The 20,869-nt window shown below is 38.4% G+C and overlaps 1 protein-coding gene across 8 annotated transcripts in view; it reads left to right on the top strand.

The window, feature by feature from the left end:
* Positions 1-20,869, top strand: part of Ssdp (Sequence-specific single-stranded DNA-binding protein) — an 831,184-nt gene that overhangs the window by 737,950 nt on the left and 72,365 nt on the right. For all 8 annotated transcript variants that reach the window (XM_067141370.2, XM_067141374.2, XM_067141371.2 and 5 more), the window contains one exon: positions 6,794-6,854. In XM_067141370.2, the coding sequence (XP_066997471.1) occupies positions 6,794-6,854 (61 nt within the window). The remainder of the gene's footprint in view (positions 1-6,793; positions 6,855-20,869) is intronic.

A 20,869-nucleotide genomic window follows, 5' to 3' on the forward strand; every position in this document is an offset into this window, starting at 1 on the left:
GCTTTTCATGTTCACTAAGTTGTGGTCAGATTCGACATTTGCTCCTGGGATGGTCTTGCAGTTCATCACCTGGTTTCTGAATCTCTGTCTAATCATAATGAAGTCTATTTGATACCTTACACGTATACAGACGTTGTTTGTGGTGTTTGAACCAAGTATTAACAAGGACTAAATTGGGAACTCTCAAAGTTTTTTTCAGTCATATCACAAGTGTTCTATGTGAGCACCTCGCGTAACACGACATACATCAAGCCGATAGTCTATCTCCAGCCAAACCTTGTGTAGTATGTCGTGGTCAATCTCTGCGATGGCTGCTGTGATGCGGGTACGAAGGTCGTCCAATGTTAGTGGAACAGGTGGTACGTAAACATGATCCTTTACGAAACCCCACAAGAAGAAATCACATGGGGTTAAGTCGGTGGAACGTGGTGGCCAATGAATGAGAGTTTGATCCTCCTGAGATGCACGTTGAGTTGGCTCCGAACATTGCCATGGTAATGCGGAGGGGCACCATCCAGTTGAAGGATGAAATCTGCACTATCCTCTTCAAGCTGTGGCAGGAACCATTGTTGCAGCATATCGAGAAAAACATTTCCTGTCACAGAAAAAGGGTCCATAAACCTTCTCATGGGAAATGGCACAAAACACATTCACCTTGGGAGAATCGCGTTGGTGTTCCACAACTTGATGAGGATTAGAAGTTCTTCAGATCCTTATGTTGTGTCTATTCACAGTCCCGGAAAGGTAAAAAGTCGCTTCATCACTTCGAAGAACCCATCCTCTTCCATTAATACGAGAAAATCAGCACAGAAGGACGCTCGAGCATCATAATCCGTGTCTTTTAAGGCCTGCACCAGTTGCAAGCAGTAGGGTTTCATTCATAAACGTTTTCGCAGAATGCGCCAAAACAGTTGCCTGTGGAAGTTCAAGTTGCCTCGCTGCCCGGTAAGTGGACTTCTGCGGACTCCGCACGAAACAACACGTTCCACTGACTTTTCCCCGGTCGAAGGACAGCCAGTCAACTTCAGCTTACAGATGCAGCCCGTATCTGTGAATTTTGCATACCACACACGAATGGCTTTTCCAGTAGGTGGGTCTCTTCCATACCTGGTACGGAAATGCCGTTGAACACTGATCACAGACTTGTTTACATGTTAATCCAGCCGCAGCCATTTTCTTTACTCGTTTCCTGCGCGCTTGTAACGACTGAAAATGAAACCACGTGGGATGAAATTTAAACTCAACTAAACTTTGAGAGTTTGCCTTTTTTTTTTGCTTTACGTCGCACCGACACAGATATTATGTCTTATGGCGACGATGGGATGGGAAAGGCCTAGGAAGTGGAAGGAAGCAGCTGTGGCCTTAATTAAGGTACAGCCCCGGCATTTGCCTGGTGTAAAAATGGGAAACCACGGAAAACCATCTTCAGGGCTGCCGAAAGTGGGGCTCGAACCCACGATCTCCCGATTACTTTGCCTTTCTTTGCGCATATCTCACGGTATGATATGTTTATTAGATTTCATAGAATAAATTTATGAAATCGGGTCCATCATTTTGAATTGCCCTGTACTTTACCCAGGAGAAAGCCATCATCAGTAAATCATTCATTCATACAGAATGAGCTGCATGTTCTCGGGAGTTAGCTATGGCTGTAATTTCCCATTGCTTTCAGCTATGTAGCAGTATCAACATAGTTAAGCTATATTATTATTATAAGGCCATATCGTATAATCTCCAGACTGCCACCGTTGCAACTTACAAAAGGCTGCTATCCCTCTTTTGATAAACCATTCGTAAGTCTGGTCTCTTGACAGATATCCATCCCATATGGTTGCACTTATGGCTGAGCTACCTGCTTCGTTCAGACACACATCCTCCCTACTGCGGCAGGTTATACGGTTCACAGGGAAGGGAGAACTGGTTAGCCTTATTAATCATTTTCATTTCCCCTTGTCTAGCTCCTACCAGTTCAGGGTGTTGATGGTATACCGTCACTGACTTTTAGGCTATTCTTATGATGGGGTCGCAACTCCCAAAGGCATTTTAGAGCTACTGCCAGCAATTATTCAGGCCAACCCTTACATGGGGAACAGTCGCCCTTGCACCTGCCCCTATCATGGGAAACAAACACTGCTGATGAATAGTTTACTCACACTATTCCCTGAGTACTGGGCTGCCTCTTCCACAGTCTCCGAAGTCCATCTTCTTCGTTGTAGATTACGTTGAGATCTTCACTCACAACCCTGAGCTGGGACCCTTACCAGGTGATACACACTGGGTCAATATGCTCTGGGACTCAACATAGGCAGGGTCACCACTCCCTGGGCTAGGCTGCCTCCGAAGAGGGTCTCTACCTGCTACTTGCCTTATTATTTTCCATTATTATTAAAATAGGAATTTTTTTCAAAATGGCCTAATTCCATTGACAAGTACAAGTAGTCTTGAGGTAACTAAAAATTGAGGGGAGTTCAATACCGATCATTATATTTCCTGCAGGGTGGCAGGAAATACAATTATATTCTAATTACATTATTACATGTTTCTTCCCGATTTTTGGGACGTCTTCAGCTATTAGAAGAATATTGTAAGATTCCAAAGCATTATTTAAATATGCATTAAAATAAATAAGTTAAAACTTATCAGTAAACATGGCATTGGGAACACTGTTGTCCATTTAAACGTTCAGATCTGTAAGAGTATTGGATGTTATTGCCATGTCCAGTGATATTGAATTATGAAGGAGAAAATCAAAAGCAGTCAGAAGTTCTCACTTCAGATTGACGAGTCCACTTATATTAGCATCCACGCACAACTTCTTGCATATATTTGGAACATCAATGGATATGTAATTGAGTTGCCTTGATTCAAAATTCTCCACGTCCAGTTTTCATCAAAATTGAGATACAAGAGTGGAATTGAAGAAACAATGATTTTGTACATACTGATACGGTAATGATAGTTTGACTGAAACTTGGTCATATCCTTCATAAAATAGTGTGTAAAATATGTGGTTGGATTCATTAATACCTATGTCCTGATCGTGTTGCAAAATTTTGGCAGTCAGCTGTTGTTTATTATACATTGAAAAGAGGTTTTCAGAAGTTCCTTGAAGTTAGTGTTAATTTTGAAGCTATGTGGTTATCATTAATACTTCAGTTTAAACATAAAACATAATGAATAGCAACCAGGGTATCTCCAAAACACTGCCAAACCAAACGAGGATGAAAATATGTCAAGTAAATAATTTGAAATTAAAAATTTCCAAAGTGAACAGGTAAGTAGGAATAATTTTATGAATTTTCTCTGGTTTCTACTAAAAGAAAACTTTTAATGATATAGCCTACTAAATTATAATGATTTACAATAAATAAAATTCAAACAGCATTTTAATAATATGGTATTTCAGGTTATGTTTATTACCAATCTTTGTTGTACTTTGTTTTAGGCACTCGCCACAGGTCTTTCATCAAGACCCAACATGTGGCCACAACAAAGGATGGGACTGTGCTACACAACATATGCAGGATATTCAGGCATTCCATGGCTGCTTTTATGCTGAGCATAATAAGTATTACCAGGACAGTCTCATTCCAAAATACATCAAAATTGAAATGTCAAAGAGATCATGTTGCAGAAATGAAAGAAAAATAACTGAAGGATGGGCGATTTAATATTTTATTAGAGAAAGGTTTTAGGTAGATTAATTAAAGTAAAGTTGAGTTGTTCAACTTTTTTGAATGTACTTGTTATTTCTAAAACAAGGGCATTACTTTAAGACTGGACCAATCCCTATTGAGACCATGAGGAGATCAATACAGTGTGAAAAATGAAGAAAGTAGGCAAGAGGTAATTTCATACATAAAGAAACACATCCCACTCGAATCACATTATTGTAGGGATAAATCATGCAGTGCTTATCTTCCTGTGGATCTTAGACGTTAAAAAATGTAGCATCATTATAATAGTGGTGTAGGTAATGAGGAAAGGTCACACATACGAGGACTGGGGCAAAAGTCACAGCAACTATTTTGTTTCTTGTAGTTATGTGAACGGATCACAAACGTATATGTGTCGTGTGGAAGTTCTGCAGGCATAGTGTGTATGCAGAACAACAGATGGCTCTGTGATAGCTGATAGAAGTGCAGCGAGGGCTGTGAAATCAGTCAGTTGGTGAGTGTCGTGCGAGATGGAAGTAACCCGTGTTGAGCAGCGCACTTACATCAAAATAGCCGTTCTCCGAGATGGAATGTCACAGCGAATTAGTGGAAGCCCTTGGGAATAATGCCCTACCATACCGAACAGCAGCACAGTGGGTAAGAAAGTTTCAGTAAGGACGTGTGTCGACCAGTGATGAACAACGTTCGGGAGGACCTGTCAGTGTGCGGATCGACGTGGCACAGCCGTCATCGAGCAGCTCCTGGATGAAGACAGACGATGGACGCTACTGGAGTTAGAGAGAGCAAGTGGCATTGAGAAACGCACCGTCCACAGGATATTGCGTAATGAGCTGCAACTGCATAAAATCGCATCGCGGTGAATACCGCATGCACTGATGGAAGTTCAAAGGTGGGTGCGCTATGCAATATGCTTCGACCACCTTGCACGCTGGCAACAGGACGGTGATAAATTCTTGTCACGAATATTCACCATCGATGAATTTTGGGCCAGGGCATACGAACCAGAACTGAACTGAAACTGTATGTATGTATGTATGTATGTATGTATGTATGTATGTATGTATATATGTATGTATGTATGTATGTATGTATGTATGTATGTATGTATGTACGTACGTCTACTCCATACTCCCATATCCTGATACGGGGTCCAGGATGAGGTGAGATGAAATTATATGGCATGCTTTTACAGTGGATGCCCTTTCTGATGCCATCCTCAGTTGAGGAGCTAAGGAAGATGACAGGAATGGTGGTAAATGAAATTAGTTTGAAGTGGGCTACCTCTGTGCTTTGAGATATGGTTGTAAACAAGTTGGCTGCCAGTAAACGACTCAAAGTTACCGATATATAACCCCTGTTAGAAAGTAACGATGATTAGGAATATAATTTTTTAGTATTAGTAGTAGTAATAGTGTGAGTAAGTGCAATGATATGACCGTGTTACAGCTCAGCAGGTGTTCTGAGTATGGACCTGTGATGCTAATAAAATAAAATGTATGTAATGTATTTCTTGTTCTGCAGTTCATGGCATGAATACCATTTGTTTTCATGTATATTTACCTTTAATGACCGGGCGAGTTGGCCGTGCGATTAGAGGTGCGCGGCTGTGAGCTTGCATCCGGGAGATAGTGGGTTTGAATCCCACTGTTGGCAGCCCTGAAGATGGTTTTCCGTGGTTTCCCATTTTCGCACCAGGCAAATATCAGGGCTGTACCTTAATTATGGCCACAGTCATTTCCTTCCAACTCCTAGGCCTTTCCTATCCCATCGTCACCATAAGACCTATCTGTGTCGGTGCAATGTAAAACTACTAGCAAGTAAAAGAACATCTTTAATGCTCTTATAAATAAGAAATTTCTCATCATGTGAAGCGTCTGTGTATTTCCTTCAAAATAATCTCAGCCCCAATGCAGTTTCAATCCAACATATATGCAGGGCTCAATGGGTTGACACACATGGCTACTCCGCTTGGTAATGTAAACTCGTGTCCTCATCCTGAAGTGGTGCAGCTCTTTTCAGGCACACCCCAATGGAGGTGAGCTGCATGTACCATTTCAACCACAGACCAGCCCTCCTGCCATTCTTAAATTTCTGGCAGTACCGGGAATCTAACCCAGGTCCCCAAGGACGGCAGTTAATAACACTAACCGTTACACTACGGAGGCGGACACTCCGCTTGGTATGAAAATATATAACATCACATCTCTTGTGTCTATTGTTCAAATCACCTACATACTGCAATATATTATTTACTGCAAAAATAAAGGTGAATGCATTTTTTCTCTGTTTTAAAATCATATGAAATTCATTAAGGTATGAGAAGTAGTTGAGTAATACTGCACAATATATATATATATATTTTTTAAATTTACTTTTACGTTTGTGGGGCTGTCTGTATTATCCATGCTTTCAGTTATCCGAGGTGGCCTCAGTCCACATTACCTTGGATAATCAGGGTTCTACTGTATGGACCAGGGACTTGCATGAAAACTTGTGATAGTACTGTTAACAGATTTCGACCAACAAGACTCAACCGGAAATATTCTCCGTGCAATAATATACTTAGCTGTTGTTTTATACCATTTGTAACACTGCCTAGTGATCACTCAACTAATTTTCTCCTCTCTATAACTCAATGAAGCAAGCCTGGTGATATCCAACAATTTATACTTAAGTCTATACTCAGTCTGTCCAGAATACCTACAGTATGATTACACTCGCCTGAAGCTGGCACACATATCTCACTCCTTTCATTATACAACTTCAGGAGACTCGGATCTTAACTAAATTGGCTCACCTTTTATAGTACAACTGTTGCCAGCAGAATTGAAGGGAATATTCTGTTTGCATGCAAACTATTGATGTGAAAATTGATGGAAAATGGCCTCAGCTAACTCTCTACAGCTGGAACTCCTAAATCACTTGCCTATAGTTCAGTTCTGTGGTAGTATCACCATCTTTCAGTAGATGAAACTTGTTTGGATATAGCTTTTAAAGTTGCATTACTAATTTAGTCATTTTTTGTAAAATGTATAGAGAACTCAGTCATGACCAAAGCCTTGAATGACTTTATTTATGAAGGAGTCGCTATTAAAGTTTCTAATATATACTTTTAGGGTCCTCCTGGTTCAACTGGCCCTCCTGGTCCTGGGACGCCCATCATGCCTAGCCCGCAAGGTAAGCAGAATTCTGTTACTAGCATGTGGTTGAGTTGTGAGCACTGATCCGTTTTCCTGCATGTATCCTGTATTGAGAACAAAGGAAAGGAAGGGAAACAAAAAGCGGTGATGGAAATAAGAAAATTAAGTTGAAAAACTTGCACAGGATTTATCAGAGTAAAGATTGTGTTACAGTATCGAAGAGCAACATTGATAATTACCTAATGCCAAATGTATGAAGTGCAGCAGTATAGTACTTCCAGTTCCCTTTGTTAAACAATTTGTAATTGTAAAGTGTGCATGTAATTTTGTCATAATTCTGCATGGTGTCCTGTAGCTCAGTTAATGGGAGCCAATAGATGACCATTCAGAGGAGCAATAAAATCATAAACAAGCAAATTGATGAATAATCTTGAATTACAATCATGCAGCTGGATAATTTAAAAAGTTAATAAGGCTCCTGTCTACCTAGAATTTTACAAAGATATACATATCAATATGATTACATTGTTACAAATGTTTTAGTTCTTTAGTCACTGAATGAGATATACTGTAACCTCTATAGGTTATAAGTGTTATTGTTTTAATGTACTCTTGTAGCGGCAAGTAGCATGGTCCAGCTTGGAAGGAGCTACGAACCAGTTATGGAAAACTTAGGCCTAGGTTATAATCGTGGTCATCAATTAGATTTCACACCGAATATGTAGTATGTAGTAATGCTTCTCTGACTGTGAATCAAAATTTGTATTCCTGAAGTTATGAACCAAGAGTACATGTAAACTCCTTCCTTTGATATTGTGTTTCCATAAATATTACTTGAGTTAAAAGACTAATTCCCCCCTCCTGAGAAAACTTGCTTTGAAATTCACTGTTAGTTTGTTTCATAATTTCAGTTAAACTAAACTTGGTAACTCTCCCTTGTGAACCTTTTAGGTCCAAGGCAACTGCCATATGTGATTAGTACAATGGCACCTTCAGCTGTTAACTTTGCTTTTTGAATTACAAGACCATCGATTTTATCCACCTTAATGTAGTCCCTGCATAGCTGTATTTTCAAATTATTATTTTCCAGTTATTTGTATCTCAGACAGTTAACAGAGAAATAATATGATGCTTTATAGAATAGAGTAATGTTGGATTGAAAGTGTGTAGAAATGGACCTGGTCACTTTCTGGAGCACGCTCCTCTCAACTTTCTCCTGTTTGTCTTGTAGTAGAAAAGAGAAAAATCTTTTTCTTTTCATGGTTAATAGAGATATTTGCTGGTATAATTTCAAAAGATTTGTTTCAGATATCAATCACATTCTTACAGCTATATTTTGTGGTAAGCCCTGCCCGCACTTCTGCAGATACCTTTGATATAAAGATGTTCTTAATTACTCTTAACATAAAATGTTTATTACTCTGCTAAGGAACTAAGCTATTTCCAAATTAGATTGTTCAGACTTGAACATTATTAATAATGACAATCATCTCTAGTTACAATGTGGTTACTAGTACTTCAAGAGGGAGTCACATGGTTTCCATTTTAGTTAATCATTTTCAGTCATTGATAGGAATTCCTTCTTCATATATCTGGAAGAATACAAATTTATATGTGAACTGGACAGAATGGAGTGATGTACATGGCTGCATTCCTCTTGAAGCAGTAATAAATTTTTCTTATTTAAAAAAGAACTGTTGAAAGGGACTATCATACTGAAACAGTACTACCATATTTTAAAGAGCAATGTGCATAATATGCGAGGTTGAAAGTGCAAAAACTATTTACCTGGCACTGATCTTCTGTTGTTTCTGTGATCATTTTATGATGTACCATGCTATGAAGACGTATGTTTTCAAGCATTTAGTTTTGGCATCATCTTTCTCTTCATGAATGTTGTCTTTCACAATTCTTGGGGGGAGTTTTTCTCACAGAGCTCCCTAATAAAATTCACCCTCAAAATGTACATTTAAAATAAATCCTAAATGGAAACCGAGCAAAGATTTGCTACTGTCTTACTTCACGTTCCCCATTAACTTGTGTGACATTCCTATAAATTTTCCACGGTGAGTATATGGTCATTGCTGTGGACAATTCCTTGTCTTGGAACCCCTGTACTTGTATCGTTGTGGAAAATAGGAGCATATTCAGTGTCTCCAGAAAGTTTTGATTTATGCATAACAGGATCATTGAGGAATAACAGTGCCTGGTTGAAGTGCAATCTTTAGAACTACTCCTGAATTTTATTTACATATAACCACTATTAATTCCTGTTTTTTGGTGAGGAGAAGACTTTGATATTTTTATGCATTCACATTTTTGGTTAGCTATCATATGTTAAATAAAATTAGGTAATTCCATTAAATCAGTATTCTTTTTATAATTACGAGAACGTGTCAGTGTTGGCAACCTGCTTGGGTATTACTGGATGAGTTGTCTATAAACAGTCTCACAGTTACTGTCTTTTCATTTATTTTTATTTAATCTACTATGAAATTTGTTCATATGGTTTGTGTTAGTATGCCATCAACAGTTGAAGTTACAGTACTTAAGTATGCGTAAGTTGACAGTATTAGTTTACCATATTTACTCGCGTATTAGACCCCCCCCCCCTTTTTGTGTGTGTGTGCAGTGAACACATGGCTTCTAGGCTATAAATTATACATGTAAATATTCTACACTTTTCTTTAACAAACTTATGAATGTATTTGAGTTATAGGCTACTGGCTGTTTTAGTTGGAAGGCAGAATTTCTAAATTTAAAAAGAAAACAGATGGTGAACACGACTTTTAGGCCTATATATAAAGTAAATATAATCAGTTTTAGTTACTCATATCACGTCATTCGTTTCATCTCATTAATTCCTTTGATTAGGTTAATGTCAGGAAGGGCATAGAATCGTAAAAACTCGCTACGAAGATTCATCTCACTTCATACTTGACCCCGTAGAGAAAAGGGATAAGGGTATTATATTATGCAATATTGATACAAAAGAACTTAATGGCGAGTCATTTGTCTCTGTCAGTTGAGAGTGAGTAAACCTATTCACTGCTTTCATTTGAATTATTGTCTTGTGCCGCCAACTTCTCTGCTTCCAGCATGTCATGATTTCAAATGACTTCATTTTCGCTGCCATCTCGTCAGCCATGCATCGAGAGTATTCAAGGTCCCGTCTTTTTTGAAACTTTTAAAAATAGTTTTGTTCATGATTATAGAGTCAAAACAGTTAGAATCTATTCCGAAATGGTTTCTGGAGATGGTCTCTGATATTCCCAGTTGGTGTATGTGTAACAGAAGCCACTCCTCCCGAATAAAGCTGTGCTTTGGTGGAAAGCATGCCAAACAACCAGCTGATAACAAATACACTATAGAGAATACGTGCCAATTTGCCAGATACCGCAAGACATTGTCAGCGGGACGGCCTTGAAACTGAGTGTAGTAGTACATTATACACTATGAATTATGCCGAAAGTATCAGGTTCCAAGTCGTCTTTAATTAAAGAATGGTTACAGGAATTTTCCCCTTTTCACATCGGATGGTAAAATTATATTCTGTGACTTTTGCAGCAAAGAGGAGAGTGAAACTTGCATATTTCACCCTAATGAGTTACTATCATTTAGCAAAATAAACATGATATTTTAATTGATGACTATTAAAATACGTAATATTTAAGCTGCCTAAACATATTTTAGAGCCTATTTTAGAGTTTATGTTAGGCAGCTTAAGTAAAATTTTAACACCTAAAAATCTGAGGTCTAGTAATCACTATTCCATGTTTCTGTGGTGGTTGAAAGTGTAGTGTGTTGTCTGAATATGAAGAGAAACGTGTTGGAACAAACACAAACATTCAGTCCCCGAGTCAAAAGAATTAATTAGACACTATTAAAATCCCCGATCTGGCCGGGTATTGAATCCAGGACCTTCAGAACCGAAGGACTCAACACTGACCATTCAGGCAAGGTTTCGGACAAAACAAAGTCATTATTGAGTTTCATTATTTCTATCAGTATTAACATTCAACTTTCATAGTAGAACAATGCAGAAATAATTATTTCTATCAGCTTTAACATGCAACTTTTGTAGTTTCAATCTTGTCGCCTAACATTTGAGGTCAAGCCACCAGGTGCGCCACTGTCAACATGTCCCTCTGTTTAGTACGGGAGAATACGGAAGTGTCCAGTATTGTCCACGGCCGACTGGATCCCCGTTGCTGTGCTTCTTATACCGGCCTTGACAGTCGGTTGTGAAGCCCAGCATAAAGCTGTAATTGGAAAGTTTCATCATAATGCCGCTGGAGTGCTGGCCACCTAAGTCACTGACAGGAAGCTGTATACCACAAATGACCACATTTTCATTTATATTGTTTTGCTGTCGTAAGTGTTGGTAATGTCTTCGTAATGAGGTGTCTGTTGGCTTGTTATTGAGAGCTGATAGTTATGTGGTGATTTGATTTTTAAATTGTGTTTACAAATCTTGGAACAGGTGATATTGTTGTGCGCCTTTTTGTACTTCGAACAGAAATTTTCTGCAAACAAGAACAAATGTAACGAGTGGCTCAAAATGATTTCTTGCCATAACTTCGTCCTAAACAAGAATTTGAATTTAGGCGCTAATTTGCTTTTTTTAATTGTGTAGTATAGTGGTTTTTTAAAACTGTGTTTGGAAATATTCAAACATGTATTGCTGTGTGCCTTTTTGTACTTTGAACACAAAAAAGAGCAAAGGGACACTATCATTTCATGAATTCCCTGTAGAGCTGGACAAAACTAAGGAGTGGCTCAAAGCAATAATTTCTCATGAAAACCTTGTCCCTAACACTAATTGTGCTTCTTCTGTTGTCTGTAGCCTTCATTTCAAAGAACATGATTACTGGTATTCGTTTGTAGGCAAAAGTAGGAGAGTACTAAGGAAAGGATCTGTACCATCAGCGTTCCCTAACTATCCTAGTTATAAGGTGACTAGTACCAAGAGTTCTAGAAGAAATGCAAAGGGAGTTGAAACTGCGTATCATTTTCAAAATCCTGATGCAAGCTGTTCAACAGCCAATAACGAATGTACGGGTAATTTTTCAAATGTCTGTTTCACTGTAGAATAACTAGCATAAAGTGAAGATATGCCTGAAGCAGAAATGACATTACAAGCACAAGGATGACTGAAACACCTAAGTTTGTATTATAGCTCCTTACAACCACCCTTGAATTAGCGCTGTCGTATTAGTTTTCCATTTCTATTTTCAGGTATTTATTACCCCTAAATTTTCTTTCATTGAATAATCTTTTAGGTGGAGTCATATATATTTGCCACCTGACAGCAAGACAACACATTTTTTATCCAAGATAATCTGAACTTTAACATTTAAACACTGACAAGTAGGAACCATTACTGTTATGACAGTAAGGCCAATGTATGAAACTAAGTGCTACCTGTGCAGTGAACAGTTTATCAAGTATTTACTCAATATACCTTTCTCTTACTGAATTGTTATTTAAAATTCTAGTGCAAGGTATGAATGAAATGTAATCTAAAACTGTATTTATTGAAATTAAAATTTAAACATGTTTGAGTCAAAATATTTTTGTTATCCATACACTGAATATTTAAGTAAAAAAAAAAAAAAAAGACTTTTATGTTTTGACCCTGTTCCTTCCTGACAGCAGCACTTGAAGAATTTTAAAACTGTAATTGAATAATGACCATGGGCGCCCGCAGGATCTTTTCCGGGGGGGGGGGGGGCACATTAACAATTTTCTTGAATATAAAAACCAATATAACGTCAGCAACATTAAATTGTTTACAGAAACTTTCAGTTATAACATATGCTAGATGACCGTCAGTAATTTCATTTTATGAAATAATCTGGTATGATATTAAACAATTGAACATCAACATCTTTAGAATTCCAGGGGGGGCAAATGCCCCCCCTTGCCCCCCCTTGCGGGCGCCCATGATAATGACTCTAAATCTCAAGATTAAAATCACAACACAAAAGTATTGTGGTAAGTTCTGCTATGTATCTAAATGCTATGGATAATAGAAGTAAATACTATTATTCCTCACAGTTAAGGAACGTCAGGTGGGCTACTCCACCTCTCCGCAGTTTCATTTCACGACATTATTTTGGCAAATATCAACGAACCTTTAGGATTAATCAGTTTAACAGTATTTACCTATGTAACATTCTCCATACTTCTCTCTAAATTATGATAAATCGCCAATCAAAGTAAATATCTTTTCCATACTTACTAGAGGAGTATGCGTTTCTACCGCAAAAACTTGGCCGCCATGTGTCGAGCTATGAAACTACTCTGATTACAGTGTGTGGACCCAATTGTCAAGTCCGGTAAGGAGCTAGCTAGAGCGACACATCAAGTCGGCCGTGTATTGTCTATAGTGTATTTGCTGATAACTAGCGTATGTTACGAGTTGTTGTTCCGAATGTAATGCATAGTGACTGGAAGCATTCCTTGGATAACTGCTGCTGTTGAAACCAAATACTTATTTTTAAGTATATTTCATGCTTGTTCTCCACATATATCACATCAGGATTGACCTAAACAGCTGTAAATGAGATAAGAGAGACCACACTGTTTGGGGCCGATGACCTTAGATGTTAGGCCCATTTAAGCAACAAACAAACATCATCATCATCATCATCATCATCATTGTCGTCGTCGTCGTCATCATCATGAGACCGCACTGTTTAGGTTAGGTATGCTATCAAGTGCCTGCATAGTGTCAGAAGTTCCATGACGGGAAGATTAAAAATAAATAACAGGAAAGTTTGCCGCATTTATGGTGTGACGGTAATGTGTTTTATTATCATAATTTTTAATTTTGTACGATCGTTGTCTCCATTTTTTAATTAATGCATAGTATGTTTTGTTTGGCATCTCCAAAAATTGTCAAGTGGGTCGTAAAATAGTAATATTATTATTTGTGAGGTACGTTGACGAGTAAAACAATTGTTATGAATGGATTGTTTTTATCACGTTTTATAACCTACTTCTCTCCAAACAAAATCTTATATTGGCCCGAGTTAAGAGATATTCAACGATCACTTTGATAATGATCTCACCTACTATATTAATAGCAACAACCGTGAATATTTCTTAACTAAAGTAAACTTGTTTCCTTATCCCAAAGTGGTGCAGCTCTTTTCTGACAAGCCCCCAGCGGAAGGGAGTTGCATGTACCAGTTTTATCGCATATCAGCCTTCCTGCCATTTGTAAATCTCTGGCAGTACGGTACCAGGAATCAAACTCAGGTTCCCAAGAATGGCAGCTAATTGTGCTCATCCTTACGCTGGCAGACATTCTTAACTACATAGACATAATTATATACAGTACCTGACTGATGTGTGCTTGCAGTGCGCGGGTCGGACACAAAACTATTCACCCATTTGTGCGACGTTATCAGAGCTGCAGTAGGCCTACGCTACGGAGGCAGACATTTCTTAAGTACGAAACAAAGATGTACCGCATGACTTCGACACTTGTTTTCATTGTGTGGTTCATACGAACGAAACTATTCACAAATTTGTGTAATGTCATTAGAGCTGCAATAAGGCTTGTACCCGCTTTGAAGCGGAATCGTTGTTCTCCTCTGACGAATTACGTTAGGTGGTCTTGTATCCGAGATTAATTTTTTTCATTTTCTTCATCTCAAAAAGCCAAGGGGATACTAAAGCACCAGTAAATATGGTGTATGCTGAAAAGTGGAAGCAATTTGTTTCTTAGTTCCCTATACTCCGACACTCAAGCCTGACAGACCACAAACATGATCCATTTGTTGCACCCTAACTTACGTTTCTCACATGGTTCAATTGCAGTTTGATCTGGATGATTATTTGAAGTAATTTAAAATGCAATATAAAGAAAAATGACCAGAATCATTTAGGACAATTTGTAACAATGTTATCCTTTACACTTTTTCTAAAAGCTTAGAGGCACACCCTTTTACTAGCAAAGTGTAGGTAAACTTACATGTATTAAATAGTGAAGAAGTCTCTTTGATAAGGTACAACTTCCTTTTGGTCGAGCTTGTACTTAGGGACTTAGAATTATTTTTAACTGATCACGTTTATTTTGTGCCGGGAATTGTGTATACTCTTGGGATCCTATCTCCTCCACAGTTTTAAAATTCAGACCTGCAGTCTATCTCTCCTTAATAATAGACTATGAAAGGAATTGAAGAGAAATTTGGAAATTGTGTTACAGTGCATGCAGAGGAAGTTAAAACCCTTTGGTTTGTTGCCAAGGTTGTAATTTTATCACTGTCAATAGAAGATATAGAGGGTATGGTGAGAGAGGTGTTGGCTCTTGAAAACAAAGTAGCAGATGAGCATGAAGAAAAATTAAATAAGAAATAAGGAAATATATATAGTTTAATCACATAAGTAAGGTTGTGACGTGCCCAGAACTCGCCACTCATTTGAATGCTAATTTTGATGAGTAAAAATACAAGTTTTAGGTGATGCAGTATCTGTGATTTCTCAGTCTGATTTTGCATGCACTCGTCTTTCTGGGTAGAATGGGCGCCAGTCCAGAGCTAAAGGCTCTGAGAGAAAATTTATAAATAGAAAGACACTCTAGTATTTCCCAGGGGTGGGATGACAGGTCACTAATCATCAAGTACTTTTTCGAGAGGAAACAAGGAGAATTAACTTCAACTAATTAAATTTAAAGGCAAAAAATAATTTATTGAACTTAAAAATGGAATGATGATGTTGTACCAAGAATTAAAATTTTAAAGTCATTGGAGATTGAAAGTTAACCATTACAAATAAAATAAATCACACGTCGACTTGCATCAGTTTACTCAAAGGCTCACCAATTGTAGATTCTTTTGTCTGGGCTCCTTCCATGGTCCTGGTTTCCTCATGGTCATCTGTAGTAGAGTAAGTCATCTCGCCAACTATGTACTAGTCCTGCCTCATGAGTGCATGAATCGGTGTCACTTCTCGGTTTGTTGTATAGATTTTCTGACATCACCGATATCCACGCCCTCAGAGCCTACTTTGTATCTTGCATCCTGCCGATTATTGAATTTGCGTTTCCCATTTGGTCTACCTATTTGGTCTACCTCTTCACCCACTAATCTGAATCGCATTGACCACGTGCAGTCATTCTTCTGTGCTATTGTTAGAGCCAGAGTATCAGATTGTCAAAACTTGAGCAGTAATCAGATACTGGATAAGTTAAACCTTCGCCGTTATCTAGTCCAGACGTCATCACGTAGTTGCTCTAGGGAGCTGGTGTTGCGTAAAAGATCCTACATTTCGACCTGAAAAAGAAAAGATTATGTGTTAGATATTAAGAAAACGGCTGAAACCTTCCCCTGAAACTGTCCGCAGGCACGATCACATGTTTAAGTAAATTCGGCCATTACCTTGTAGCTCTGGATCTTCTTCAAGTCGGCCGCGCCCTGCCTTTCTAGCTACCTCTGGCCTCCACGAAGTTGCACTCTCAAGAACTGGAGCAATTCAAACAAGATGGCATTAAATAGCTCTCCTTAAATAGTTTCATGGGGACCGAGCTCAATAGCTGCAGTCGCTTAAGTGCGGCCAGTGTCCAGTATTCGAAAGATAGTAGGTTCAAACCCAACTGTCGGCAGCCCTGAAGATGGTTTTCCGTGGTTTCCCATTTTCACACCAGGCAAATGCTGGGGCTGTACCTTAATTAAGGCCACGTCTGCTTCCTTCCCACTCCTAGCCCTTCCCTGTCCCATCGTCGCCATAAGACCTATCTGTGTCGGTGCGACGTAAAACAACTAGCAAAAAAAAAAGTTCCGTAGGGGAAAGTTACGGACTAAATTAAAATACAAAACATTGATACACTGATTTTCCATACACACCCCCGAGTTTGATTGGCTAGAGAACATCGTTACAAGCATGTGATAGGTAAATTAGTATGGAGGAGGAGCCAGCTGAAGTGTAGACAATTTCGGTACATTGAAAAGAAAAAAAAAGCAATCCTCAGAAAAAAAAAGGTTTACCAATAACAAAAATAAAATTTCCTAAGTTATTAGTTTGTTTTTAGTCCATCAGATATCATTAGAAACTAGATGGCAGAGCCATCTCACCATCGAAGAAGAAAGGTTTTGAAAGTTTTTAAAAGTTTGTATTCACTTATATAGATGGCCATAGAGAAGGCGCGCAGTTTAAGTAGCTGGGGAAGGTGTACCCAGATACAGTTTATTTCAACAATTGTCTGTAAAAGTGCAGGTTCATTACCTCAGTGTTGTAATATTCTGATTAGCATTTAACATTTACTCACTTCTCAGAACATGAGAGTGTGCCAAACCAATATGGAAATTCTAAGAGGACCAAACAATGTGTCATCCTGACTTTTCAAAAACAAGCATAGGCCAAAATAATTCCTTGTGCTATGCTCCATAACATTTTTTCTGCGTTTTATGATATAGTGAATGAATGCTAATACATTAATTTAAAAATTAATTTATGGATTGTATTAATAGAAATATACACACTTTGGTTAATATACTTACATCATTGTAGATGTTTTTTGTGTGCATATTTTGAGTGATATTTTATCACACTTTTCCTTTGCTATTACAGTCAACTTATAATTTATGATAATTATGGGACTCACAAGATTTCTGTATTCTGTGAATAAGGCCAGATTATATACTCTTCTTTCTTTCTTTCTTTCTTTCTTTCTTTCTTAATTCTTTTACCCTCCAGGGTTGGTTTTTCCCTCGGACTCAGCAAGGGATCCCACCTCTACCGCCTCAAGGGCAGTGTCCTGGAGCATGAGACTTTGGGTCGGGGATACAACTGGGGAGGAGGACCAGTAACTAGCCCAAGCGGCCTCACATGCTATGCTAAAGGAGCCTTGTGGGAGTGGGGGGGGGGGGGGGGTTGGGAAGGGATAGACAAGGAAGAGGGAAGGAAGCGGCTGGGCCTTAAATTAGGTACCATTCTGGCATTTACTTGGAAGAGAAGTGGGAAACCACAGAAAACCACTTCGACGATGGATGAGGTGGGAATCGACACCCCCCCCCCCCCACCTCTACTCACTTATCCTTCCAAGGCTGATTGGACCCCGTTCCAACCCTCGTACAACTTTGCAAATTTCAAGATTGAGCTGGGGGTGGCAGCTAATCACACCAACCAGTACACCACAGAGGTGGACTACAGAATATAGATACTCCAGTTATACATTTTTATTTTATGAAAAGTATGTTTCTCTTCAAAGGATTTTTAAACCATTCCAGCCTTTTAGAATAAAGCATCGGCATCCCTGGCAATATGGTGGCTCGCTTTATTGAATGAATGTCTCTGGCTTTCAGTAAACTACTTTTGTTAAGCACTTTCAATTAGTAAGCACTCTATAATTTATGCATGTATCATTAGAATATAATAAAAATAATGTTGTATGGCCTCGGTTACAGATTGTAAGTTTTTTGATTTGATGCTGCGTCGACACCTAGCAGATCAGTTTCAGTGTTCCAACCTTCCTGTCAGATTTCCCCCTACCAATATTCAGCTCTTCTTGTTCTCCAGGTAGACAGTTTAGAACATTGAGAGAATTTTTCAAGTGGAAACCTGATGTTTGCACTAGAGCATACTGACATGAATGACATTTGAGCTATGAATTTTTACGTCTTTGTAAAACCCGTCAACCATGGCCGAGATTGAACCTTTAGTTTTGCACTTCGTCAGCTAACTGTTCAACTGCCAGAACTAGAATACCATTTCACCCTTAAGTGCCAGAATGGCTCAAAATTAGTATGACATTTACAATAGACGTCATGTTGGTGAGAATGTCCTTGTGAAGTGTCTTAAGCACCAACACAATTCATTTGCACGTTTTTACTCGTCAAACTCTTGCCGTCATAAACAAAAAGTTATCCTGTAAATATCTTGAGTTCTACAATAACATCATAAGCTCGATGGTAGCAGTCGTAAGCGACAGTACAGAACATCGTGTGAATTTAATTTGTAACTGGTAGGGTCTTCAGCCTGCTGAAGCTAACTTTGTGTAAATAAATTTCAAGAACTTTCGTCAGAATGCTTTATGATATCAATCCATTCAGCCGTTCTCTCAAATTCTTGCAGTAACAAAAATCAGCCTAGTGTTTTAAATACATAGATTTTTTAAATTACGTGTAATAGTAGTCCTCACAACTATAGCACAGAGTATGGTTTCATGGTGTTATCGGGCAGGGAGTTTTGGTATCATGTTATCAGCTTTTTGTGTCTCGTGTAAAATTTAGGAAATGGCACTTTTATGGGACATCATGAAAAAATGGACATCCTGACTGTACAGCACATTATGTACATTATTGTCAGTCATGAACAACCTGCATATGCAGAACGTTTTAGGAATAATAATAATAATAATAATATAATAATAATAATAATAATAATAATAATAATAATAATAATAATAATAATAATAATCACATTTGGTCATTTGCTCACTCCAGCACACGCTATGGAAATGTTTATCATTATCCCTTGTACAGTATTCATTTGATTCTGTTTTTAAAATAAATCTCAGATTGCTTTATGGGTACTGTTACCATGATTGCTGTTATTACTTTTCTTTTAACTCCAATCCAATGTTTCAACTAACACTAGAATTCGAGAAGCACTTCCATCAATGTGTTCATTGTGCTGCTCAACAAATTAGCTTCTATTTGGAAACTAGCAAAATTTGTGCCAACCAGCCTCTGTCATCTTACCTGATTCATTTTGCAACTGATGATGATTAGAACTATGGTAATGATCCCATTCTTCATCAATGGAAGAATAATGTGAAATTCATTTATAAGAATTGGTGCCTTATCAATCCTAATTATACATTATATGTTATTCAAAGTTGAATTTCATTGACACAGAATTCCAAAACAACAACAGCAAGTTTTGATGGCAAACTAAGAACAGTGTAATATTAACCAAGTAGCAGCATGATAACATCATTTACTGAAGAGACCATATTTTAGAAGAGCTTTAAAGTAATTTACAGTTAATGTCATGAATTAGGGAGGGATAAAGGTTTGATGGATAATGTTATTGCTCTGCACCGTCACCTGTGTCTTTTTGGTATTGAGTGTGAATTTCTAGAAAACATGAAGCCAAAAGAGCATGCTTTTTCAGGCAGTAAAAATGTATACTGTACACCTTGATATCAAAATAGGTATTTTTAGGCACTATAAAGTACCTGTAATTCAATCTAATTGTCCATGGCAAACCTAAATACTTAACGTCAAATGGTTAAGTGTCCGACTCGTTGGCTGAATGGTTACCGTACTGCCTTTTTGTTCAGGGGGTCCCGGGTTTAATTCCCGGCCGAGTCAGGAATTTTAATCGCTTCTGGTTAATTCTTCTAGCTCCGGAACTGGATTTTTATGTCCCAACTCTCTCCTCTTCATATTCACACAACACACCACACTACAACCACCACAGAAACACGCAATAGTGATTACATCCCTCCATATAGGGTTGGTGTCAGGAAGGGCATTCGGCTATAAAACAGGGCCAAATCCACATGTGCGACGCATTTGCACCCGCAATCCCACAGGTGTGGTTAAAGCGGTAGAAAAAGAAGAAGAACTGTGTAGGTTAAGGAAAAAAAGAAATAGGTTTTTGCCTGAATTCTGCTCTCTGCTCATTACAGAGCAGTTGCTTTTGTTTTTTCTTTGTCTTGCTATCTTTGTTTACATGGAGCTTGTTTGGTGTTTTATACTAAACTATCTTTTCACCTGTTTACTCAACACGGTATCATTTGAATACTAGCTACGGTATTTGCTGTTGAGTGTAGTATTTACAATACAGTTCACAATCTTGCTGAGGTGACTTGAACTCTACCATCACAAAATGAACACAGTGCTCAGCAGCCAGTACCATAGCAGTTAGCCAAATGATTTTTTTTTTTTTTTGCTAGTTGCTTTACGTCGCACCGACACAGACAGGTCTTATGGCGACGATGGGACAGGGAAGGGCTAGGAATGGGAATGAAGCGGCCGTGGCCTTAATTAAGGTACAGCCCCAGCATTTGCCTGGTGTGAAAATGGGAAACCACGG

Source organism: Anabrus simplex, chromosome 2, assembly GCF_040414725.1.
Source record: "Anabrus simplex isolate iqAnaSimp1 chromosome 2, ASM4041472v1, whole genome shotgun sequence".
NCBI lineage: Eukaryota > Metazoa > Arthropoda > Insecta > Orthoptera > Tettigoniidae > Anabrus > Anabrus simplex.